General features: G+C 41.7%; 2 protein-coding genes across 8 annotated transcripts; one reads left to right on the forward strand and one right to left on the reverse strand.

Annotated features, from left to right (window-relative positions):
- The first annotated feature begins 1,562 nt into the window (after positions 1–1,562).
- atp2a1 (ATPase sarcoplasmic/endoplasmic reticulum Ca2+ transporting 1) lies at positions 1,563–16,608 on the forward strand. Of its 3 annotated transcripts, XM_044050709.1 has the most exons (26): positions 1,604–1,711; positions 1,827–1,963; positions 2,684–2,701; positions 3,068–3,150; positions 5,139–5,243; positions 7,035–7,173; positions 8,341–8,421; positions 8,516–8,601; positions 8,949–9,104; positions 9,197–9,338; positions 10,133–10,299; positions 10,395–10,483; positions 10,566–10,668; positions 10,753–10,884; positions 11,709–11,834; positions 11,926–12,144; positions 12,265–12,376; positions 12,458–12,681; positions 12,780–13,000; positions 13,366–13,568; positions 13,971–14,056; positions 14,157–14,290; positions 14,574–14,691; positions 15,108–15,225; positions 15,577–15,617; positions 16,294–16,356. In XM_044050709.1, exons 2-25 carry the CDS (start codon positions 1,846–1,848, stop codon positions 15,579–15,581), a joined length of 2,985 nt encoding a protein of 994 aa, XP_043906644.1. In that variant the 5' UTR covers positions 1,604–1,711; positions 1,827–1,845; the 3' UTR covers positions 15,582–15,617; positions 16,294–16,356. The 3 variants fall into 3 exon arrangements, with proteins under 3 accessions (XP_043906643.1, XP_043906644.1, XP_043906642.1); XM_044050708.1 differs by lacking the exons at positions 1,604–1,711; positions 15,577–15,617 and adding an exon at positions 1,563–1,593 and having other exon boundaries at positions 16,294–16,608; XM_044050707.1 differs by lacking the exon at positions 15,577–15,617 and having other exon boundaries at positions 1,605–1,711; positions 16,294–16,608.
- A 630-nt stretch (positions 16,609–17,238) lies between these two features.
- rabep2 (rabaptin, RAB GTPase binding effector protein 2) lies at positions 17,239–24,895 on the reverse strand. Of its 5 annotated transcripts, none has more exons than XM_044050711.1 (12): positions 24,518–24,894; positions 23,034–23,189; positions 21,943–22,025; positions 21,486–21,863; positions 21,252–21,347; positions 21,073–21,171; positions 20,452–20,562; positions 19,658–19,736; positions 19,520–19,531; positions 19,160–19,314; positions 18,290–18,406; positions 17,239–18,208 (listed from the first exon to the last, which is right to left on the reverse strand). In XM_044050711.1, the coding sequence occupies exons 1-12, from the start codon at positions 24,543–24,545 to the stop codon at positions 18,104–18,106; spliced, it is 1,419 nt and encodes a 472-aa protein (XP_043906646.1). In that variant the 5' UTR covers positions 24,546–24,894; the 3' UTR covers positions 17,239–18,103. The 5 variants fall into 5 exon arrangements, with proteins under 5 accessions (XP_043906646.1, XP_043906645.1, XP_043906647.1 ...); XM_044050710.1 differs by having other exon boundaries at positions 19,658–19,748; positions 24,518–24,893; XM_044050712.1 differs by lacking the exon at positions 17,239–18,208 and adding an exon at positions 18,738–18,830 and having other exon boundaries at positions 18,340–18,406; positions 19,658–19,748; positions 24,518–24,895.
- Between the last annotated feature and the right edge of the window lie 460 nt (positions 24,896–25,355).

Raw genomic sequence — 25,355 nt, forward strand, 5'->3', positions numbered from 1 at the left:
CATACAATATGAAAATAGTTGATTATGAATAAGATTTAGGTGAAATTATTATTCTTTTTTTGTTTGTTTTGAGTGTACAATCACCTCAACATATCTGTTTATTTATGCTGTGTCTTTGAATGTTTTTAATATTTTGCATGTTTGCATTAAATGTGGTATATTAGAAAGAGTAGCTACTATCTCAGTGACAGCTAACGAGAATCCATTTCAATGAGTCAATCGATCAGTAAAAGCACTCCTACCCAGAGGGAGTCAGTTGGACAAGTCAATAGTATACTGTACTGTAAACGAGTCCAAGTATATCGATTTTGTACAAAGCAGCATTTCTGAACTTGTTGAATACAGATATTCACTCAAATAAATGGGGTTTAAGTGAATTGTAGTTAGATGTTATTCATTTTCTCACAGTTTTATTCCGCTGTCTGCACAAGTGTCTGATTTAGTTTAAGTCTCTGTGCGTAGTCTTCCACGCACCGGAGAGACATTACAACTGGTCCTCCTCCTACTGCCTGCCAAAAAAAACTGTCCCAACACTGCATCATTCTCATGCCAATAGATGGACATTTATCATATAAGGAAGGATGCCATTTATTGGTATTATCAGCAAAATATACACTGTTCTGTAATTTGACGGCCATCATATTCACAGTCCGTTTGTTAATAGCGATGCACCCATTCCACCCTCAAGATATACATATTATTGTCTTGTTGATTATTTAAAGATCCAGTGTGTTAGAATTAGTGACACCTACTGGTGAGACTGCAGATTCACAAGCTCGTCAGGGAGCTACCGTGGCCTTCGTGTACCAGAGAGGATGACGTTCTTAGATGTTTGTTTCTGAATGTTGAATACATGCTCCACTGGCTGCTATTATGCGTTATTATATTATGTTTTAGTTCCGTCTAATAAACCCTGCTAAATGTTTTAAACTGAACATTTAAATGTAATTGTTTGTTGAGTTTAGAGGCTAATCCTTTTTTTTCCTGGTGTGAGTGATGGGTCACAGTTTAACTTATAGGTCACTTTTCTCATCTTGTTGACGACTCAAAGCACTATAGTGTGTTTTATATGCAGAGCTTATTTTCTATCCTACTCATCCACAAGATGCCGAGGCAACCATCAAGAGCAACTTGGAGTTAAGTGTATTGCCCAGGGGGACTAATGGAGCCAGGGATCCAACCCCCAACCTCCCAGTTGGAAGACGACCCACTCTACCACTGATCCTACAACCACCCACTTAACACACACAGTAGTGGTCTGTCATGTTCCCATCAGTGTCCCCTACCTCTCATTCAGAAAGCCATTACATGGACCCTCCTTGTTCTGACCATGCATGCTCTCAAATGTACATCTTATTTCCAGCGTGACAGGCAGTAGACCCCTCTGCAGTTGTTGCCCCTCTCCCACCCTCCCGCCTATTCTTTACCACAGGCCAGGACCATCAGTGCCCTGCCCACTATATGGGATGTTCTCAGCCAATGAGGGCTGAGTTCACGCTGAGCAAGCACCAATGAGGCCACTTTTTCATCTGTATAAAACTTTTCAGGACAGTTTGCCGGGTTGCACTTTCTGTCAGTCCAGGGCTCCGAGAGGTGAGCAACAGCCCAAAGAGAGAGAGTGAGAGAGAGAGAGAGAGAGAGAGGGGGAAGAGAGCGTGTAAACAAAGAGGGTGGCCAGTCTATAATCCCAATCCCACACTTTAAGAAAGTGGTGGGTGAACATTTCTCTAGTTGTTTTAAGTTTCATTTTTAGTTCCAGCTGGGCCACTCAGACTCATGTGTTTCTGTGTTGTTTTTTTTTCTTCCTTTATCTCTTTGTCCTCAAGCCTCTCCAGTTCAGCGAGGATGGAGAACGCACACATCAAAGAGTCGGCGGACGTTCTGTCCCACTTTGGCGTCTTTGAGGACACAGGCCTGTCTCCCGATCAGGTCAAGAAGAACCTGGAAAGATATGGCTTCAACGGTGAGGGGGAGGGGGGGTGGGGTGGATGGACGAGTAGAGGGGAACAGTTGGGTGGAGCATGTGAGAGCGGAGAGAAAGAGTAGGTAGTGATGGAGGAGCTGCAGAAGGAAGGGGATGTAGCTTGGATGAGGTAGAAAACAGACGCAGAGGAAAGAAGGTGGAGGAGGAGGGAAAGTGAGAAGACTACTGAGGACTGATAGATGAACTGATACGGATGATGTGATGATAGGCTAATTAAAGGAAACTATCTCAAAGATGAAATGGGGGAGGGGGATTTTTGTGGAGCAGGTGCATCACCGTTTCAGGTTTCTGACAATCACCACTAACTGCTTTTTAGTTCAGATTAAACGGCGGTTCACTTGCTTTTTCAAAAAAACAACAACTGAGTTTTGAAAACTTGAATGTCAGGGAATTAAGCACATGTGCGTGACTATGAAAAATGTCTTCGTGAACTTCTTACTGTCTCAGTTTGTAGTGTCCACTCTGTGTTGACAAATGGAATTTGACGTGGTAACAGCAAACAATAATAAGAGAAAGAGAACTTAATGGTCGCAGCAAAGGTCAGCTTCTGACGTCAGAGTGGGACATGAAGGCCCGAACTCTGTCATTTCATTTAAGGGTTAGAAAAATGAAAAATGTGCATTTAATGCCACGATTAAAGCAGTAAATGTAGCATGCTGGTGTGCTTTAATAATATTTCTTGTCTCTCTTCACCCACAGAGCTTCCTGCAGAGGAAGGTGAGTCCACTTTAAACACCTGCTCTCTAGTTATTCATGTATACATCGCATGTCCTGTTGATCCCCCCCCCAACATCCTGTGATGACATGTCACCCAGTCAACACCTGTCATTGGCCTGGAGATGGTCATAGTGACGCAAATAATGTGTTTACACTACTACTAGCAAATGACAAATGTGTGGTGTGAGATTTTATACCATGTAGTCGTTGCTTGATGAGGCCTAAAAGCAAATTTTCCCCAAAATATACAGATTTGTATTCATTAACAAACTTTTTCCAAGTTCAAAAGATGTAAAACGTTATGAGAACACATTCTCACGTTATTGAAAAATGTGTGTGATTTTCACGTCATTTCCTTTTCATCAGGAAAGACTATTTGGGAGTTGGTGGTGGAACAGTTTGAGGACCTGTTGGTCAGAATCTTACTGCTGGCCGCCTGCATCTCTTTCGTGAGTCTGTTCGCTTTTTCCCTTAAAAAATGATTTCATCTGTTGTTGTTTCATCAGACGTTTCAGGGACTGATCGCTAGACATTTGAGAAGCTTGAGGACTGAAGAGTATTTGCTCCGTTACGACTAAATCTAGCATATTGAAGCTCACCACTGAGACGGTGCTATAAAGTGTTTTTACACAATTGAGCGCAAGCCATTTAGAATAAGCAGCACCAATTGGATATTTATGTAATGACGTCTAAGTTAAAGTCTAGGTCGTCAGTCCTGAGGGAGACGAACGTCAGCTGCTACGAAGAGGTCATACATTTCAAACACATCACATTCAGAAAAAGAACTGAAACAAATCTGAGAAAAGAATAGGAACATCACTGCCAAACACAAATGTAAGTGTTAAGTAAATAAGCTAATGGTGACTTTGCTTAAGTCCCCAGTGATGAGTTGTGTCTACTTTAACCCTTGGACTTGCGTGCGCACTCACACAAGGGATCCCTCCGTGTCCTGTGCCCCCTCCAAACTGTTTTGGGGAGAAGAGAAGGGTGGACACATTGTCTTTATCCTCATTCTCTGCCCTCTGGCCTCCCTGTACAGCTGTCACAATGGCCTTAGAAGGCCCGACTTCTCGACTGCGCAACTGTGTGTGTAGGAGCTTTATTTTAAGAAAGTCTCAAGCCAGGACGAGAAACTGTATCCTTGGACAAAGGTCAGGGATGGACGGAAAGAGGGATGGCTTGCAGCAGTAGGAGAGAGTGAGAGACAGAGAGTGTGTGTGTGTGTGTGTGGGGGGGGTGGGGGAGTCAGGGATTGGGTTGCACAATGGCATTGTTTGCTACAATGACAAACGAGAGCAATAGATTCTGAGGCGTATATGGTTTCTAAAAGGGAGAACATTAAATACTGCAAATACATGGCCATCCTATTCATAAACACAGGAATGTCCTACCACTGCAACATGCTGACAGGCTCTGACACTCGTTCTGGAGATCGATTGTGTCTCTGAAGAGAGGCAGGGTGTAGACAGACCGGAGAGAGCGAGAGACTGAGCAGTAGAGCCTATTTTGAGATAAGGGTGAGAAAAGATGTGAGATTAAAAAAGCAGACAAGAGGAAAAACACAGTGCACTGCGATGCTGAGTGCAAAGCAAAGTGCAACTGGATGTGGAGGATGTGAGCGAGCGCTCTTCTCCTCTGCTGTGGTTGGCTTTGTGCTCCGCTGGCCTGCACCTAATCTGTGTCTGTGTCAACACGAAAGGCTCTCCAAAACACATCTGTGATGGTAACACGGAACTCCTGCTCACACACGTGTTAGACTTTTGGAGACGTTTGGAGGAGAGTCTTCACACATAAGATGCAGTGGTGACAGTAGAGTGTAATTTGATCCAGTAACAGTTCATAACACAAAAATAGCTCTGCGACGTGGCTAACAGCCGTAAACCATGACCCTGTAACCCTTGGCAACAAGTGCATAACAGACTTGACAATAATGAGTATGAGGCTTACTGACATCAAAAATGCAATATCTCAACTTATTGAGTGAAAAATCTCATTGTTCAAACACTGGAATACAAACGATAAATGCATGCAAGACACTGTTTGATAAAAAATATATATCTGTTATCATATAAGATAATAATACCCAGTGTAAACATACAGCTACAACTTAACTGACTGCAAGTCCTCACAACTGTGCAGCCGAAATTAAAGGGACATTTAAACGATTAATGCATTTTAATTTTCTCTTAATGTTAATCAGTTTAGCTGTGTTACGAAGACAACAGGCAAACGTCATTCAGCAATATGCAAAAGTGTTTTTCCTTCCCAAACCTAAGTCTTAGTAAGAGAAAAAAAAGTCAAATGACATATTTTAGTGCTTCATTAGTAAATGTAACCAGCAAACGTTCTTATAATTGTTGAATTGTTTCATTTAAATGGTAAAAAAATGTGCGTGTTTTGCCAAAATTGCATTCCAATGTCTGTCTGTCTGTTTTAGGTACTTGCTTGGTTTGAGGAAGGAGAGGAGAGTGTCACTGCCTTTGTCGAGCCCTTCGTCATCCTCCTCATCCTCATTGCGAATGCTGTTGTTGGAGTGTGGCAGGTTGGTATACTGTAATGCTTTCACGCGAACACACTGCAACACATTGTGAGGTGGCTGAACTAAGAAAGAGAAGTTCACCTGCTGCCTTAATACGTTTTTCAACTTCAATTTTAGGGTAATCTGACGATTGTTTTGTAAATACATTCTTCTTAGATATTTGTCTTATCTGTGCCATTTATTGCACGTTTACCAGCTGGTTTAACACCACATTAAATCAACATACAACCCATTATTTATTATCATAAATATGAAATATGAAAAGACAGGTATGTATATAATAGGTAAGTAGGTAGGTATATATATATATATATATATATATATATATATACATACATATATATATATACATACATATATACATACATACATACATACATACATACATACATACATACATAAGGTATCTGTTTTAGTTTGTTGCAGTTTGAATAGCCAGTGAAAACATACAGGTACAGCTGAATTATTTTATATAACGTGTTATATAAATATCGTGTCAGAATATTGAATAAAATTGTCTACCTTCCAAAAGTGTTTTTTAATGACAACACTGAAATTAAACTAACTGACTGCAAGTCCTCACGGCTGTGAAGCTGAAATTAAATGGACTTAAATGTTCTATAGTAACAGTGCCGGCCACAAACATTAGTCAAGACAAAAGATAGCTATAACTTTCACTTTTGAAAACACACACACACGAGTACAGCTGTGTCACACAAGGACACATACCTGTCCCTGAATACTATCTTTTACACACACCTAAATAGAATCACAACTTAGCAACAGACTGTGCGTGCAGTCTGTTTCTGGTTGCATGTGTGTGTCCTTTCCTGTGAGCGCACACACACACACACACGCTCCTAACAGAAAAGTTCAAGGGAAGCCAGAATGAGAGGCATGACATCAGCAAGGGGTGAAAAGGCGAAAGGTTAAGCCAACAGGGCAAATGAAGGGAATGGGGGGGTGTGCAGGAGGACTGCTACGCACCTTGGCTCACAATGCGGTCTAGCACTGTGCGATCCACAGTAAAAATACAGTGTGACGATCCGGTTACCACAAGCCTCGCATGTGCGTGTGTGCACGTGTTGGTCACCTCTTCAGAACCTCTTCTGGTGTAAACACTGACCTCGTCAGGACCAGTAAACCCATACCTGGTCCTAATGAACTCCTTCATTTGAAGGTTAAGATTTTAATTGTGGTTAGGTTCAGGTTAGGGTTAGACATTAACTGGTTATGAATAAGGTTAGGGAAAACAATTTATTTAGGCTGTCCAAATAAAGGGAAGTCATTGTGGTGTCTTAAGAAGAATAGCTGTGCAAACCTGTGTATGTGTGTGTGTGAGAGCGATAGAGAGGGTTCATATTAACTGCAGTAGTCATTTGGAAACTATGCACAAGGATTCACACATGGGGGTACGGGGAGAACAGAGATAGGCGGAGCGGCTGGCATAAGTCGGGCTTTACACTTTGAGGCGTTGGGAGGGCAGCCTCAGAAGAAATCAAAGACGGATCTGAACAATACTCTGTGACCAACCTGCTGTTCATGTGGCATAACACTGACCCTGACAGATGGACAGCTCATCATACACGCACACCTGGTGTTCACGAAAGGCACCGTAAATACTTTATAATTTAACATTTTGTTCTCAACTGCTGAATGGCACTTGGACCATTCATGTCCAAAACTTAACATATGTATATGTCGTTAAAAAGTGGCTTCCCATATAAAAGGTTTGGGAAACACAATACTTATTTTTCTTAAAACATCATTTGTTTTGTGTGTGTTTTACCTCAGGAACGCAATGCAGAGAGTGCCATTGAGGCTCTGAAGGAGTACGAGCCTGAGATGGGGAAAGTTTACCGGGCGGACAGGAAGAGCGTGCAGAGAATCAAGGCCAGGGAGATTGTGCCTGGTGATGTGGTGGAGGTTTCCGGTAAGATTCCCAAACATGGCAGACTTCCTGCGTCTTCACTGCTGTATCTGCTGCATTTATTGCAGATCCATTCAAGTCACTGGACCTGTAAACCAATCAGACAATACATAAAATTTAACATGTGTGATCTAGGTGTTTCCTTACATGTATACATCACTACAGGAACAGATTAGCCCCAGCATAAGTTAAAATAAAGGCAATGCAAGGGAAATCAAACAATTTGAGTAGGAAATGTCTGAGTGGCATGAATTGGATGTTGTGTATCTTCACGTGAGGAATATCCTCCTCCTGTGCATTCAGTTTCCAGACTGTAAGAAACAGATTCAAGTATAATCTTCTGTAATAATGAATGATTAATCAGTAAAAAGGTCTTTAGCACAGGAAAGCTACATTGACACAGAACAAATGTATTTTCTAGAATGAACTTATAATGAAGTTAAAGATTGTTTGGCTGTAGACGCCACATGTTTTGCAATTATAACGTCTGATTACTGTAAAACTGCTCACTACATATTCCATTTCAACCCTTGATTTAAAAGATATGGAGCTGCTGCTCAGCATCACATATCGACTGGATCACTGTCCGCTCATGCGTGTTTGCACAACTCACATCTATTCTTATAGAGATGCATGGCTACTAATGTCCTTGGGATTGAACGTGGACCCTTTTAAGGCAGTCACAGAGAAAAGGGGGAGGAGGGGAACTGAAGAAACCTGTGGGAGAGAGAAAAAAAAAAAACAAGCTTGAGTATAAATACATTTAATATTGACTCCCTCCTCTGTCTCACCCTCTGTCTCTGTTTGTTGTACACCTGTTCCTTTCATTTCATGATCTCCCCAAGGTCTCCCGCTCCCTCTGACTGACTGTGGTATCAGTTTTCAACAACACCACTATCTGTCCAGAGTGCTAAAACCAGTCAATCAACCCTGCCCCTCACCCCCACCTCCCTCCATACCCCCATCCCTCTGTAATGCTGCAGTCCGAGTCATATACTGTACATCATTCTCTACTCTAACCCTGTTCAAAATCAGCCACATGGACAGAGACCAAATCAAATCTGGATTTTGATGAAGCAACTGTAGTGAAAAGCAGATTTAAGTGGTCATCAAGACTAGAAAAGTGTTATAATATATAAATACAAATCATTTTTGTGTGTGTGTGTATAGTTGGTGACAAAGTGCCGGCTGACATCAGGCTCATCTCCATCAAATCTACAACCCTCCGTGTAGACCAGTCCATTCTCACCGGTAGGTGTTACCCGGCAGTCGGACGGCCCAAAAGTCACTTCACATTTGATATCTGCATTCACCCTTGATCGACCGACACTCGTGTTTCCTGTAGGTGAGTCCGTGAGTGTGATCAAGCACACTGATGCTGTGCCAGACCCCCGAGCTGTCAACCAGGACAAGAAGAACATGCTGTTCTCTGTGAGTGAGTTTTAACTGCGTCCTGCTCTTCTGTGTCATGTCTTCAAACTTTATTTTCCACCCGTGTCGTCCGACCTCACAAACTCTCCTTTACATAGACGAATGAATGAAATAGATTAGGGAAAAGTACAGGTGTGACGCTGAAGATGATACTACTGCTCAAAGCTAAAGTCACAGTGTCAGCGAAGTGATTACAGTTAAACCAAAGTTCATGACTATCCATCCAATCTTCATCGTTGCACTCAAAGCCACAAAGGAAACTATAAATGTGTTGTGTGAGTTTGCTGAGATATTTAAGATGAACCATCGTTCTGATGAAAGTCTTCCGCTTTCAAAACTGCATTCAGGGCACTAACATTGCTGCTGGAAAAGCCGTCGGTATCGCCGTGGCGACCGGCGTCTCCACTGAGATCGGTAAGATTCGTGACCAGATGGCTGCCACCGAGCAGGAGAAGACTCCACTGCAGCAGAAACTGGACGAGTTCGGAGAGCAGCTCTCCAAGGTGAGCGAGATGAACGCTGAAATCATGGATGGAAATAAACTAGTAGATGGTAACTAATATCTCACACGTCCCTCTGACGTCCTGTCCTCCAGGTCATCTCCCTCATTTGCGTGGCAGTCTGGATAATCAACATCGGCCATTTCAATGACCCCGTCCATGGAGGTTCCTGGTTCCGCGGAGCTATCTACTATTTCAAGATCGCTGTGGCTCTGGCTGTGGCTGCTATTCCTGAAGGTAAACCACTGGGAGTAACTTCCATCGGGTTGCACAAGGAGTTGGTATTATCTAAGATTCAGGCTGTGTAGCTTGTCTGACTGATGCTGCAGCTCCCGTTCCATGAAAGATCTACTGATAACAATATTGACAATATTGCACAGTTAAATAACATTTTTGCATATATTTGTTGTGCTTGGTCATTTAGTTGCTGGGTTGTGTTTTGAAGCCCAATACAGTTGAGTAAAGAAACAGGAGATTCAGTGGCAACAGTCAATGAAATCCAATAACGACATGAAACAGCTGAAAGAAAGACTGACAAAGTAAAAACGATTTAAAAAGACTCACACTACAGTCAGCTGTAAAATGTGCCGACTGGCCCTAATGCCTGAAGAACGTCATCTGCAAACACTGATGCCACCATAATGTCACTGAGCTGGACGCTCTCCAGACCTTCTCCACACCACAGTTAACTTTTGCCAAGAATCTGGTCCAAAGGGACTGACTGGCTTGCAGCACCCCCCTCACACAAATGCCCCTAGAGAACAAAGTAGTTTGGTTGTGCTCCAACCGATGTGTCAAGAACCACATTGGGACTACCACTATTGTCAGCCGGCCAAATGGCACAGTCTCTAACGTCCAGGTGCTTTTGAACAGACATGTCGGATCATTTTCTTTTGCTATGAGCACAAACGTAATATTTCCTCATCCTTCGTGTTTAGCTTTCTAATGGTTTTTAAAATGTTATTCCACCTCACATCAACTTCTCCACGTTCTTCTTTTTTTGCCCTGCGCTCAACTCATGTGTCCATCAGGCCTCCCTGCTGTCATCACCACCTGCCTGGCTCTGGGAACACGGCGTATGGCAAAGAAGAACGCCATTGTCAGAAGCCTGCCCTCCGTGGAGACCCTGGGCTGCACCTCAGTCATCTGCTCGGACAAGACTGGTACACTCACCACCAACCAGATGTGTGTCACTAAGGTGGGTCCACACTCATTGGTGTCGCAGTCACATTATGCACCGACTTAACGTCAGAGCCAATCCAACACAGAACTTTGTGTTTTGTCTCCATGCAGATGTTCATCATTGACAAAGTGGATGGGGACAGTGTTTCCCTCAGTCGTTTTGACATATCGGGCTCAAAGTACACTCCTGAGGGAGAAGTGTAAGTGTCAACACACGTGAAACAACGACCCAATATTGAGAAACATTATCTTGACGCCACCTTTTTTTGTCTTGCATTTTAGAACAAAGAATAATGCGCTTGTGAAGTGCGGACAGTACGACGGCCTGGTTGAGCTGGCCACCATCTGTGCTCTCTGCAACGACTCTTCTCTGGACTACAATGAGGTCTGCGTGGACGCGTCGTTTGTGTTCATGACATTCGTCCCCGCATCAAGCTGAAAACATCCTCACGTTCCTTCTTTCTCTCAGTCCAAGGGCATTTACGAGAAAGTGGGGGAAGCCACTGAAACGGCGCTGTGCTGTCTGGTCGAGAAGATGAACGTATTCAACACGGACGTCCGTGGCCTGTCTAAGGTGGAGAGGGCCAATACATGCTGCGCTGTAAGTCTTCCAATGATCTCACACTGTATAATATTGGACACAGAGGAAAGGTCCATCTGTCTTTAGATTTAATAATTGCGGGTTCGAATCCTGGTTCAACCGGGGAGCCTTTCTATGTGGAATTTGCATGTTCTACCGTTGGCTGTTCCGGGTTCTCCAGTTTCCTCCCACAGTCCCAAAACATGCAGAGGTTAAATTGGACACACTAAATTGACCATAGGTGTGAATGTGAGTGTGAATGACCACTGGTTCTCTGTATTTTGGCTCTGTGATGGACTGGAGATCAGTGCAGGGCCTTTCGCTCTACAGTAATGTCATGTGGGATTAGCTCCAGCTCGCCACGTCGGACAATTGTGTAACTTCCAATCTCAGCCAACCAGCGAAGGTTAAGCTGCATCACAGCCAGTGACAGTCACGTCGTCGGACCAATCAGCAGCGGGATGGGGTGAGGGTTAGGGTTTGAGGCTTTAAGGTTCACTAAGCGTAACACTAAAATTATATGCTCCTTCGAGTCTGTGTGTTTTTCTTATACTTTACATATTTTAGAAAATGTTTTACCTTAGACGATTTCAATTAAAGCTGCAGTGCATAATGGGTTTTTTTAAATGTTACTTTTACCTCTGTTTGTCTTGATGTAAAACAAATATTGCTGTACTGCGAAATACAGAAAACATGGCAGAGCTTGATCACACCGTTTGAACTCATTTGACACTCGACTGACAAACATAAAAAAAAAATGGCTTGATAGATAGACATAGACACAAATACGTATATACACATCTACACTTCAATATTTCACCTGCTTCTGCTTCACTTTCTGTCAGGTGATCAAGCAGCTGATGAGGAAGGACTTCACCCTGGAGTTCTCCAGAGACAGGAAGTCCATGTCAGCGTACTGCTCTCCTGCGAAATCTGCCAAAGCCCCCGTGGGAAACAAGATGTTTGTTAAAGTGAGTGTGTGACACAGGACATCACCAAAAACTGGGGGACTCTATCAGAGACATCCTTAAATTGTAATAAAGACCTTTTCTGTGATGTCAGGGTGCTCCAGAGGGTGTCATTGACCGCTGTGCCTACATCCGCGTGGGCACCACCCGTGTGCCTCTGACTGGGCCCGTTAAAGACGACATCATGGCAGTCATCAAAGAGTGGGGCACAGGTCGCGACACCCTCCGCTGTTTGGCACTGGCAACCCGCGACAATCCGCTGAGGAAGGAGGAGATGAACCTAGAGGACTCAACCAAGTTTGTAGACTATGAGGTGAGTGATGCGAGGGCAGAAAGTAAGAGATCAAAAAGTGAGGAAAAGTTCCGGTTTGTTTTCTTTTGTTGTGAGTGGCTCAGAGAACAGTAAACCTTTTTTGTGTCCTCTTACATCCAGACTGATTTGACCTTTGTGGGCTGTGTCGGCATGCTCGACCCGCCTCGCAAGGAAGTTATGAGCTCCATCGAGCTGTGCAGGGCTGCTGGCATTCGTGTCATCATGATCACTGGTCAGTTTATGGGTTTAAAACTCAGAAATAAACAAGCCTGAAGAAAAAGCTCAATATTAATGTCTTCTCCCCCACTGTTAGGTGATAACAAGGGCACAGCTGTAGCCATCTGTCGCCGCATTGGCATCTTCGCAGAGGATGAGGACGTCACTAACAAGGCCTTTACCGGTCGTGAGTTTGACGACCTCGCCCCGTATGATCAGAAGATTGCCGTCCGAAAGGCCTGCTGCTTTGCGAGAGTAGAACCGTCCCACAAGTCCAAGATCGTCGAGTTCCTGCAAGGTTTTGATGAGATCACAGCCATGGTGAGGTGACAGAGCTGTCTTTGTGTTCAAGGCAAATACAGTGATTAGATCTCAGGCATCTCCTCTGATCTACGTGTCTTTCTCTACCCATCACTCAGACCGGTGATGGAGTGAATGATGCCCCTGCCTTGAAGAAGGCGGAGATTGGCATCGCCATGGGCTCTGGCACTGCCGTTGCCAAGTCAGCCTCTGAGATGGTCCTGGCTGACGACAACTTCTCTTCCATTGTGTCTGCTGTTGAGGAGGGCAGAGCCATCTACAACAACATGAAACAGTTCATCCGCTACCTCATCTCCTCCAATGTCGGCGAGGTCGTCTGGTGAGTTCAGGGGCCGGCTCTGATATGGGACATGTTAAAGGAACAGTGTGTAAGAATTAAGCTTCTGTTACAGTGAATTCAGCTCGTATATGCCAGTGGTTGTCTTGGCCAAATTTCACCCCTGCATCACCTGTGCATGAATTAAGACATAATGGCCAAAAGGAAACAACAACTCCATAGCATAGTAAAGCAAAGCCCATGCCCAAAGTACATACTGTATAAAGGACGTGTGTTAAAGCCGTGGCAACTAAACCAAAGCTTTATTTTAAGACGATTACACTATGCTGGCCTAAATGTATTATTACACTACTTTTCAGTCTTCAAATTAAAGAAACCTAAGAACACTAATTGTGCTTCTACTTCAGTATCTTCCTGACCGCTGCTCTGGGTCTGCCCGAGGCTCTGATCCCTGTCCAGCTGTTGTGGGTCAACCTTGTGACTGACGGTCTGCCTGCCACCGCACTGGGCTTCAACCCTCCTGACCTGGACATCATGGGCAAAGCTCCCCGCTCTCCCAAGGAGCCCCTCATCTCTGGCTGGCTGTTTTTCAGATATCTGGCAATTGGAGGTAAAACACATATTCATTCGATCTCTTTAATACAATGAAGCACCCGAGGTTAGATGTGTGACTGTCTTGTCTTCAACTACATTTGATTAATTTATTCCTAACCCAGTTGCCAGGATTATAGGTTTCAGGAATCTGTCATATCCACAGATGTGTGTATCAGTGTGATAGGAATTTTGCTGGCTGTGATGCTTTAGGCTGTTAATTCCTGGTTATGACTGTAGTTGGTTTTAGGGACAAAAATCTTGCCTTTTCCCTTATTGCATCAACATCCTTTCCATAACAAAACAGCACATTATAGGGTCAAAAACATCATTTTTTAGAAACTCTTACAGCCATAGATGTAACATCCACATGTTGAGTTATGATTTTGGATCTAATTGTTGGTGTATAAATGTTCTCCAGGGTACGTTGGTGCCGCAACTGTTGCAGCAGCTGCCTGGTGGTTCCTGTACTGTGATGAGGGCCCAATGGTCACTTTCCACCAACTGGTCAGTATTCAACATCGTTATTACACTGTCACTGTGCATCTGTGGAGCCGTACCAGACTCTGAAGGGATTCGCTGTTTGTGTGCACGTCTCTGTCATCAGTCACACTTCATGCAGTGCAGCGAAGACAACCCGGACTTTGACGGGATCCACTGCGAGGTGTTCGAGGCCGCTCCTCCAATGACCATGGCTCTGTCTGTGCTGGTCACCATTGAGATGTGCAACGCTCTGAACAGGTCCGACCACACTGTGCAAACTCAGAGGCCAAATTACTTTTTATGCATGAAAGAATAAAAAAAACAATAAAAACGCTGGTTTATAAGCAAACATGCTCACTAGAACAGAAACTAGTCGATGACATGCCAATTTAGCATTTGTTATATCTCCAGAACATGATTTATCCTCATGTATATATAAATATATATGTTTTCATGCCTTTATCTTAAAACACATGCATTAACGTTCCCCTCCACCTCCCCATCCAACCCCAACTTCCTCCTCCTCCTCCTCACCTCCCAGCTTGTCTGAGAACCAGTCCCTGGTGCGCATGCCCCCCTGGAGCAACGGCTGGCTGATGGCTGCCATGACCCTCTCCATGTCCCTTCACTTCATGATCATCTACATCGACCCCCTGCCCGTGAGTCTTGCACCACATCGTGCACCACATCCATCTCTTCGTCCCTAACGCACTCTGCCTCTGCGTGTTCTTCCTCACACTCTGATAACTGATACGCCAGTCGAACCGTCTGCTTGTTTTATCTCTCCACACAAAGCCTGAAGGTTCCCCACAGTTATCAGGTCACAGTTATCGAGTTACACACAAACACACAAAAATGAAGTTTCTTCCTCTGTTTGATCTTGGAGAACAGAAACAAAGTAACATTTGTATGCTGCGTCTTCTGTCAAGAAATACTATCAGACCTGATTGAAGGAGTGTGTGTGTGTAGGAGCAGGCAGGGGCAAGAAATGCGTTTTGGTTTTTTTCACATACTCCGTCATATACATTTGAATAAATGTGATATTATGAACACACCACTGTGTTCTCCTTCACAGATGATCTTCAAGCTCACTCACTTGAACGTGGAGCAGTGGTTGATGGTGCTGAAGCTCTCCGTCCCGGTCATCCTCATTGATGAGCTTCTTAAGTTTGTGGCTCGCACATATCTGGATGGTGAGCTAAATGTGTCACTTGTTCATTTAATCAGCATCAGCTACAGATAAAGTTGGTGGGATGTGGTGGTGATGATGATGATGAGCCTTCTCCGTCACTTTACGATTAAATTAATTTATTTGTTTGGGTTTGTTTTTTTTGATAATGCATGATGTGACATTCTGCAATGAATATGTACACATTTTACATGGTTTTATCCATCAGTTTAAGAACTAGAACCTCGCAGGTGAATGTGTATTTTTTTTTACTCCTCTTTGCACCTTCTGACCTTTAAAATTCTGTCTCACATGTTTCTAATGTTCATTCCTTCTTGGATGCACTTTTTCACTTTTCCCGTCTTTGACAACTCAGCCTAAACCTGTTCCCCTCTGTCAAACCCCGTAACAAACAAGGTATTCCCCCGACTCCAGCGAAAGGTTTATGAACTCTGCATGTGCACGTCCTAAAGGTTTCATGCTGGGTATTTTGCCATCTTTAAGTTACTTTATTGAAGATGATTTATTGTCTATTGGTCATCTCTTTTGAGCCGTCTATGAGCTGTGAAAGTAGCTGTGATGTATTCTGATGGCTGCGACTGTAGAAATGCAAGCATAGATCTCAGCATCAGCATCATATCGACGAGCTTACTGGCTAAACAGCTACACAGTTGCTGCCTTAAAATGCTACCTTAGCTTTTTGCTTTTACGTAGTCTGTAGAATCGAATGAATATATGGTAAGTACATGTGTGCTTTCTGCTTCGAACATGCTTTCACTGCCCTAAAACTGTGCATTTTGTGAAAACAGTAAAACATAATGATTATGTTAGACTCTTCTTTAAAAAAAGAACTTGTGTGTCTGTCTTTTACTTTTCATTCTTTAAAGCTAATGGTCAGTCACTGCAGCTATGTAACATTTTTATGTGACACAAAAAAATGTGCATATATCCTATCATTTATGAAAATGTGCCTTCTTGAAACCCCTCTCTTATCTTTTTCAGTTATCTAATTTTAGCATAAAGATTGAAAGTGAGGGGAAATGTTTAGCCAGGAAGTGTCCAAAGCAAAAACAGAATCTGTTTTCTCACACAGGTAAAGTGTAAGAGGCAAACGTGCAACAGAGGGTGTGAAGCAGAGAGAGCACAGAGGCTTGAGGGATGGAGAGGAAAGGTGGAGCAGTCCCACGGACAGAGAGTCTGCCTACAGTCACCTGATGCGATGAAAACATCACGTGGCCTGAATACAACAGAAAAACACGCAAGCCATCTGAAAGCAATACACCAAATAAAGCTGCAAAATATTTTTTTCTGTGTATGTACTGAAATTAATATAATATATAGGTTAAAGTTATTAAAACTATTCTGTGTTGATTCTATTCTTAAAGAATAAAGCTATGTATTAAATGTCGAACGGTGTGTTATTTGCTAATGGTATTATAACGTGACTAACAATGTTAAAGGAGCTGGATGTCAGAAATGTATTGTATTAAGTCATAAAATGACTGCAATAGGTCAACAAAGACTAAGAAAAAAAATACTACTTTCTTTAAAAACAGTGGTACAGACTTAAATTTATGACTTTAATTTGAATTTACAGCCTGCAAACTCTATTCTCTGTTTTTGCATGTGTCGTTCATTTGGACTTAAGCACCCGTTTTAGACTCTAGTTGCATGTCTAACAACTGAAAACCAGTTATCAGAGGTCATAAGAATTATACAGCAGTGAGGTGCTAACACTCTAAATTAAATAGAATGTGTTTGTATTCCACATTGTTAACAAAAGTTTGTTGTCAGCCTGAAGCACAGAAAGTAGGACCGAAGCTGTAAGTAGCTGCCAGAGGACGACTCCACTGGTTGCAGAAAGCAGTTGATGAAAGCCTAACCTGAGTTGGTAATGAGCTCAATCGCTGGTTACAGATCTTCTTTAATAGAAAATTCTGTTCCTATTTAGAAAAAGCAAGGTCTGTTTCAGTGGATACCAGTTTGATTGACAGCTTGTCAAATACGAAAATTTCCACTTTCAAAAACTGACACGGTGCTGGTTAAATTGTGAATCTTGAGGCTTCACATTTATTTATTTTGCGAGTGGAAAACTATGTCCATTTTCATACACGGTCTATGCATGTAACAAATATGCACATTAGTCTTAGAGAATCTCCATAGCCAGAGGAACATAATCATACTAATTGTTTGATTGTGAATTCAAAGACATGAAAACCCACTTTCAGTTGTCAGGGTGTATTAAATGAAAATTAGCAAGGTGATGCAAATTCACATTTCCTTGAATCAATTGGTACTTCTTTCCTGATGCACAATTATTAATTTGTTAGAATGTATGAAATTATGGAGAACAGAAATACAGTATTTGACAAAACTACACTTGAAAGGGAAAAACGAATAAATACAAGAGGCATTATATCTGAAATCCAGTTAATTTAGGAATGTTCAGAAGATGATCCAGTGCTTAAGACGATCATCTCTTCACAAAAAGATGCGACAAAAAAAAGACCGCATGTGAAGAAAATGAGTAAGTGTTAAAACTGTTGAGTGTTTTGCTGAAGTCATGTCAATTTTATAAACAGAATATATTTACATGTGTTTCTGGATGATAGAAAAATGGTTTCTAGATTCCTAAAACGTCACTTTGGTCAAGAAGCAACAGTTTCAGTTAGTGACACAAAACAATTGTCTCTGAAACAAACAAACAAAATCATCACTTCTACACTTGCTGTTTGCACAGTAATTCTAGTGTTATAATACTCTGTGGTGACTCGGGTTCTCACTCTTCATAACTGTCTATTTTTTTTTTTAAACATGACTGTGGTCAGTCAGTCATTATTGGTCACTTTGGGATATTTCATCTTGGTCCACGATTCTTTGGTTCCAGTGTGACTTTTTAAAACTTACAAGTCGTCTGCAGGTGAAGAACCAGCATCAGTGATTCCCTCCTCCAGGATTTCCTTCACTTGATCCAGAGTCTCAGCCTGCCGTATCAGCTCCAGCTTCACCTGAACATTTAGTCAATAAAGTGTTGGGTTTTTAACCATTCCTCCTGTTCCAGTTTTATACTGGTGTAGATTGGTTCCTACCTGCAACGACTGGGAGAGCTGCACAAAGTCCCTCTGCACTGTCTGACTGGTGTCGACCTGGGAACGCATGCTGATCACTTGACTCCGCAGCTCCAGACACTGTTGATGCAGCGCCGCCTGGCAGAGAGAACCAGTCATGTTTAAGAGTGCTTGGTAAAAGATGGTGGTGAGGCCTATAAAAAGACAGCCAAGCAGGAGCAAACATATACAAAATGTATAATACCATTTCACTATTTGAATAGAATGAATATACTTCATACCAATAACAGATGTATGGGTTTAGTTTTTATTATACATATCATATAAACTCATGATCAGAGGTTAGAAACAGTATTCCTGAGCTTGAGAATTCAAGAAAAAATGTAAAGTTCCAGTGTGTAAAATTTAGGTGACATGATTTTCCGAAGATATACTAATTATTTTTGTATTTGTTTCAGTGTACAATCACCTGCTTGTATGAATTCTTGTTTTTCCATTAACCCAGGACAAGCCTCAGCTCTATGGAGGCTGCTTTTTTGGACCACCAAGTGTATACAATAGCCTACAATGGACAAACGAAACATCTTTTGAGTTTTGGTGCTATGTGAAGCCTACACAGGTTCTCCAACATGCAAGTTGTAAAGTGAACTGGATACACTTAAAGGCCCATTTATACTTTATGTCATTTTATGTCCATCTGTCCCAACCGTTATCTTTGTCAATACCCTACATACGAAATGAGCGCAAAGTACAAACGAAGGCTCTGCCCGTTTCCATCTCTTGCGGAGTATAAATGTGCTTTTAGAATAAAAACAGAACGCTTGGTTTCATACACTTAGAATAAACCTGTTATATGTACTCCAGGCAAGTGCCTAAGGGAAAAGGATTTACTTTATCTTTGCTGAGAGCCTTGTTAGTGCTGTGTACATGAGAGAGCGCCACCCGTAGAGCTTCCAGCTCTGCGCGACAAGCCGCCAGTTCAGCCTGCAATTGGTCCTTCTGAGCCTGGACCTTCTCTGTCTCCGTCTTCAGACTGGACAGCTGCACTGCACGGACACACAATCACACACAAGGATGCAATAAGTGCAAACAAAGAAATCAATGACTACAACAGTGTTTTTATACGTCAGGTTACTTAAGTTAGTTAATTGAATCACATAAGACAACATTGTTTTTATAAATGAGAGTACAAAATACATTTGAAATAAAAATTAATAAAATGTATTTGTGAATCATGAGCTGTTTACTCACCCTCTAAAACCTCTGATGACAGAAGATGCCAGTGGAGCAGCGAGGACGCGAGAAAAAGAAGAAATGTGAAAGACAAAGTGTCACAGTCAGAACACAGAGTAAAGCGGTGCTGCCTAAATAATGATGTGATCCACAGACCGTTTTCGTCTGCACGATTGTCCAGCTGCTCCCTCAGGTTCACGATCTCAATGCGAAGGCGCTCCTCACAGTGCGCCCCCTGCAGGTGAGTCTGACAGTGAACACACATTGACATCACAAGCAGGAAACGCATACAGCAGCTGTCTGATTCTGTAGGTTCGAGCTCTAACACTGACAATCGCCAAATATCATTTGAAACGTTTTTCTTTTGCATAGCGCAATGAATAATCTTTGTTAATTAGGTTCTTTCATGTCTTTTAAATGATGTGTACGATATCTACAAAATAAACAATTAGTGTTTAAATAAATATAGAGGTGATTGTCACAAAACTATCCAAATTCCTGGACAGTAAGTTTTTAACAGACAAAATTAGAAGCCAAAAAAGAAAAATGTAACTACAACAGATGGTCAAAATAATTCTAAAGCTAAGTCACTGACAATAGTCAGTGATACTATAGTCCATTTTTTAAATCTGTATACATAGCCGATTATAAAATATCTATGGCACAAGCCATAGAAAAAAATATCAGTCGACTTCTGCAGTTATTACACAGTATTTGCCAAAAAGTCTAGTGAATGTTTGATGAATGTCTGATAACAACAAACAATCAGAAAAGAGGAAAAACAGCACTTAATGGAGAAGAAGCCACCAACAAAGGAACATGAACAGATTTCTCATGGGTAGAAGTAGAGTTGTCAGTGTCCTTCAGTCCATGTTTATAAGAGTCTTAAGATAAAAGTGGATTTGAAGTGAAGCTTCCTCACTCCAGCACCAGTGAAACAGCCATGGTACCTGCAGTGTTGCTGTGAATGCAGCGCTGGAGTCTGGTATGTCCTCAACCTTCTCCCCTCTCAGTCTGGACAGCTCATTGCACATCTTCCTCTGAGAAAAAGAGAACTCAGCCTGGACACAAAAAAGGAAAACTGAACATCAGCTCCCACTCAGTCAGGTGTTTCTGTTAAATACACATTTACCCTCAGAGTCATTGTACACTTTTACACATGCACAATAGTGCAGTATTTAAATTCTGCTCTTAAATCTCTGTTCATCTTTCACGTTTTGGCCCAGGTTTTTATAAAGAAGAAAGGCAACACAAAAAGTGGAAAATTTAATTATTTTTTAAAGATATTTAATGTCTTCATTGGACAGGACAGTCAGTGTGAAAGGGGGTATAAAAAAGAGAGTAGACACCTAGTAAATTACCACACGTGGAAATGATCCTTGGTCACTCCAGGGGAATGGTGTGGATATGTATGAAGGTAACAGCACTTCCACATTACTCTAATTATGTAATCTATAATTTGATATGAAGTTTGTATATCCCACATATCTGATTGTTGTCCTTTAGAGAAATGATGCCTGACACAGAAACAAAGTAGGTTCACCAGGTAAGATTAACATGCCTTCACTCACCAGGTGACTCTGGACGTCATTCTGTGATTGGCTTAATGATTTCTGCAAATCCTGGAGGAGGGCCTCTGAGCTCTGCACCTGACACTGGAGCATTGTTACCTGAACAAACACACACGCACACATTGACATGTGTAAATGTAATTCTCTGAGGATGCTGTGTACAGAACAGGCTCACACACCTGTCTCTGTGTGTGGTTGGTCTGTGCATCCAGTACTCTCTCTAGCTCCTCCTTTTCATCCTGCAACCGACTCACTTCCCCTCGCAGCTCCGACACCTGAAAGTAATAATATTCATGAGTTATATGGCATGGTGGCTGACCATGCTTTAAAACAACCTTTAGCAGATTGAAACTACATTTCTGCATGTGGATTTTGTGACTTTGTAAACGTCTTTTGAGACGAGACAAAATCACCTGAGCATTAAGAGCATCCCAGTCACTGTGTGTGACTAGCCGGTGTCCAGCCGGTGGCAGGTAAATGGCTTCAGGAACCAAAGTTCCTGTAGATACCAGTGAGTCTGTGTCTTCCTGAGAGTGGCGTTTTCTGGGCAGGGAGGGTGTGTCTAAGGAGAAGGAGGACAGCGAGGCAGAGTCGCAGTGACGCAGTGAAAAATATCCCTCTGTTGTGTGCGTAGCCCCTTCTCCCTCTGCCGCAGCTTCAAGCTCTGCTGAATGGCTGTGCCTCCTGCTAGTCGAAGCCGCCACCTCAGCCTCTGTCAGACTGTTGCTGTTCAGTGTTGAGGATTCGTGCCCGGAGACGTCAGAGTCCGTCCTGCCTTTCCTTACACGGATCTAACAGGTGGAGAAAACAAATGGTGGTCGTGAGACTACGTAAACACAAAATGTGCGTGACAAAACGTTCAACTCTCACCAGGTTTTGTCCCCCAACTCTCCTCAACTCCAGAGACTGAGACTGGAGAAGAGCTATCCTGGCCTCATACTGAGCTGCTGTCTCTGTACAAGCAACAGGACGATAAAACGAACATGAAATCATTGAGCTTTGGATTAAATATCCACCTAATATTAAAACATATACTTCAGTAATTGATATTATTTAGCAACATGGCATTAATAACAAACTACATTAACAGGGAATCAAGTAACAACATCACTATGGCATCAATTTGAATGGCCTAATCAACTTAGATCTTTATTTGTTTGTCTTTTGAATCTTAATTTACAGCTTTTGGTACTCACTTTATGCAAGTTATGAATGATGATAATTAGTGGCACACTAATATTTAGGATCCAGTGAAATTTTAGCAGTGGTGCGCAATAATCTGCCAGAAAACACTGCACAGAAAGAAAGTTTTCCTATTACTGTTAGATATTACTTGTGTAATAGCACTTAAAGACTAACTTAACGCTCAACATGTCCATAATACCACTGACTCTGGCTGTATTTGTTGTTGTAAAATCCTGCCAAACCTGTGCTTAGTGCAAATGTAACACCTTTGTTTTCATTTAATTTCATTTCAGTTTTCTTTTATGAAACTATGACTATATCCTGCTATGATGTCATTAAGAAAACTGCACTAGCTTTGCTTGTTTACACAGACAGTGTGTGCCTTTAGAGAGCATGTCAGAGTTTAAGAATCAAGAGGCCTGATGATCAAACACAACAGCTACAGCTTCTGCTTCTGCTTCTGCGCCACCATGACAGCTCTACCTTGCCAGGATGAAGGCAAAACACCAATGTCTGTCTAACATTCTACACATAATAAGTATGGGGGGGGCTAATGTTAACAACATTGCATTCTTATATACGTAACATAATCCTATAGATATTAATCTCCCATTTACTTATGTACTCTGTGCATTTCATTAGGGATGTTTTCGGGACAGTGGTGCAAAATGTTGGATGTAATAAGTATGGCTTATCACTATTTTTGCTCTCAATTATTTTTTTTCTTACCGAAAATAGGTGCACAAAAAGCCAGCTCCACACGCACACAGACTGACCTCTGAGAGCCTCCTGCAGCGACTGGATCTCTTGATCACATTGTTTTTGCAGCTCTGCCAGTTCCTCCTGTTTGCTCAGCTCACAGATCGTCGCCACTCCCTGCCAGTGTTCAGCCTGAGCTCGATACTCGGCTAGCTGGGCCTGTAAGTTTGCCTCTGGAAAAATTACATTGTAATGTTTTACGATTATTTGCATAATAAAAGATTAAGTCACACAAATAGAGTTAAAACAGTCAAGTCACATGATTAAAAGGAGTTTCTAACAGTATGACATGACTGCGAAATACTGAACAGAACAAAAGAAATTAAAGCTAATTCGATGTCACTGACCGTTGTAGACTGTACCTAAATTTCTTAAAACATTTCAACTTAAACGTAAAACTTTGTAAAATCTTATCATCATCTTTGTCTGATATTACATACTATCAATAAACAGTCAAATAATACATATTTCCATCCATGCATAATAAAAGCATTTTATTGTATATAGATTATTGTATATAACTTTGTATAACTTTGCTCCACACTGACGACATATTTATAGTGCAGATATTGTATCTGTAATAATAATTGGGTTGCAACTAACAATTATTTTCATAATCAAGACGCATAAAAATGCAGAAAGCTCGTTTTTATTGATTAAACAATTATCAAAACTGTTGATGATTAATTTAGTAATCGGTTAATTATTGATGGATCACTGCAGACCTAAATAAATAATCCACTTATTTTTAGATTTACCTTTGATCGAGATGAGAATTACGCCCACAGTTGTCAATTTTCTTCATTTTCTTTGCACACTAAGTTAATAATATACACTTGAAATAAGATGGCATTTAAACACAGAAAGCAAAACATTGTAATATAATGCATTTCCACAAACATTTGCAAATTTACAATGACAACACCTGTTAGGCGTACAAGTAATTAAAAATGTGCTACAAAAGTATTGTTTCAGTGCAGTAGTTTTACTTTCACTGATAAAGTATTGTTTCAGTGCAGTAGTTACGGTTTTAACAATTAAGTATAGTTTCAGTGCAGTTTTGTTTCAGTATTGTTTTAGTTACAGTTTTAACAATTAAGTATTGTTTCAGTGCAGTAGTTTTACTTTCGATAACAAACGTATTGTTTTAGTGCAGTAGTTTTATATTCGATAACAAAATGATTGCTTCAGTGCAGTAGTTTTACTTTAAATAGTTAAGTATTGTTTCAGTGCAAATGTTGTGTTGAGACTGTAAATATCTGTTGTGAACACACACTTTGTACAACGGATTTAGCTGGTGGCTAAGCCCGTTGATTTCTACGGCTAACGAAGCTAGCAGCTCGTTTGTCAGTCCAACATCAACAGGCCTTAGTTATCAACATTAACAAGCCTCAGGTTAATATTAACTCAAATTCACGTCATTGTACCCTCAATGTCTCCTCACAGTCGAGTTTATCAGGTGAGAAGCAGATTAAAGTTCAACGCTGTCATATTTCATTACCTGTTGCGTCTTCAGTGTTGGAGCTCATCTTCCAGTCACACGAACAGCTACACCCGCAGACGAGAAATAAAATACCTCATCACCAGCAGAACGAGAGACCTGCACACGCCATTTTGGTGTTTTCCTCCTTTTTTTTATTTCATTCGTTCAAGCAGCAGGGACTTTCGCGTGGAAGTGATCCGCTCAGACAACTTCAGGAAACAACTTTCCCCGGTCTAAACCTGCGGAAATCACGTCAACCTCCTTCCTGTTCTCAAATACCTTTCCTCCCTACCTGTCTTCTTCCGTCTAAATCATCTGCCAGTTTTTCAAATCGACCGCTTTCATTTGGAGTTAAACAGTCGAGAAAAGTAGTTACATGATTTTTTTCTGATGTACAGTATTAGTATCTGCCACACCCATTTCCCACCACCCAACGCCCCCACTATACAGTCCCGTGGAGCAGTAACTGTGACCCCCGTTGGCCGCTAAAGTTTGAACCACATTCCAGGCTGTTCGACACAAAAACACAGCCATACTTCATTTGTGGTCAGTTATCTTGATCATTATCATTCAGAATGTATTTGTATAATCTTTTAGCCTAAATTAATAATCCTGCACTTCAACAAAACAAGAATTTGATTTTACATGTCAGTTTTAACTAGTTTTGCAGCAGGACTCCCTTCTGCACATTTTTTACATTGTGCAAGCAACTAAAACCTTATTCTTCAGGAAAGCAGAACAAAAAAAGTTTTTACCTCAATATTAAATTCAAAACCGTAAATGGTTTCATTAGCAACAGATTTACAATCCGCATCTGCTTCCTTTGCACAAAGGTGACCTTCCACGTTTTAGTATT

This window comes from Solea senegalensis, linkage group LG19, assembly GCF_019176455.1.
Source record: "Solea senegalensis isolate Sse05_10M linkage group LG19, IFAPA_SoseM_1, whole genome shotgun sequence".
Classification (NCBI taxonomy): Eukaryota; Metazoa; Chordata; class Actinopteri; order Pleuronectiformes; family Soleidae; genus Solea; species Solea senegalensis.

Coding starts and splice junctions, on each gene's coding strand:
- atp2a1 (XM_044050708.1), top strand. CDS start 1,846: ATGGAGAACGCACACATCAAAGAGTCGGCGGACGTTCTGTCCCACTTT. Junction 11,835..11,925: donor GAAACAAGATGTTTGTTAAA/GTGAGTGTGTGA, acceptor CTGTGATGTCAG/GGTGCTCCAGAGGGTGTCAT. Junction 13,569..13,970: donor CAGATATCTGGCAATTGGAG/GTAAAACACATA, acceptor AATGTTCTCCAG/GGTACGTTGGTGCCGCAACT.
- rabep2 (XM_044050710.1), bottom strand. CDS start 24,545: ATGAGCTCCAACACTGAAGACGCAACAG. Junction 21,172..21,251: donor CCAACCACACACAGAGACAG/GTGTGTGAGCCT, acceptor GTGTTTGTTCAG/GTAACAATGCTCCAGTGTCA. Junction 20,563..21,072: donor ATGACGTCCAGAGTCACCTG/GTGAGTGAAGGC, acceptor TTTTGTGTCCAG/GCTGAGTTCTCTTTTTCTCA.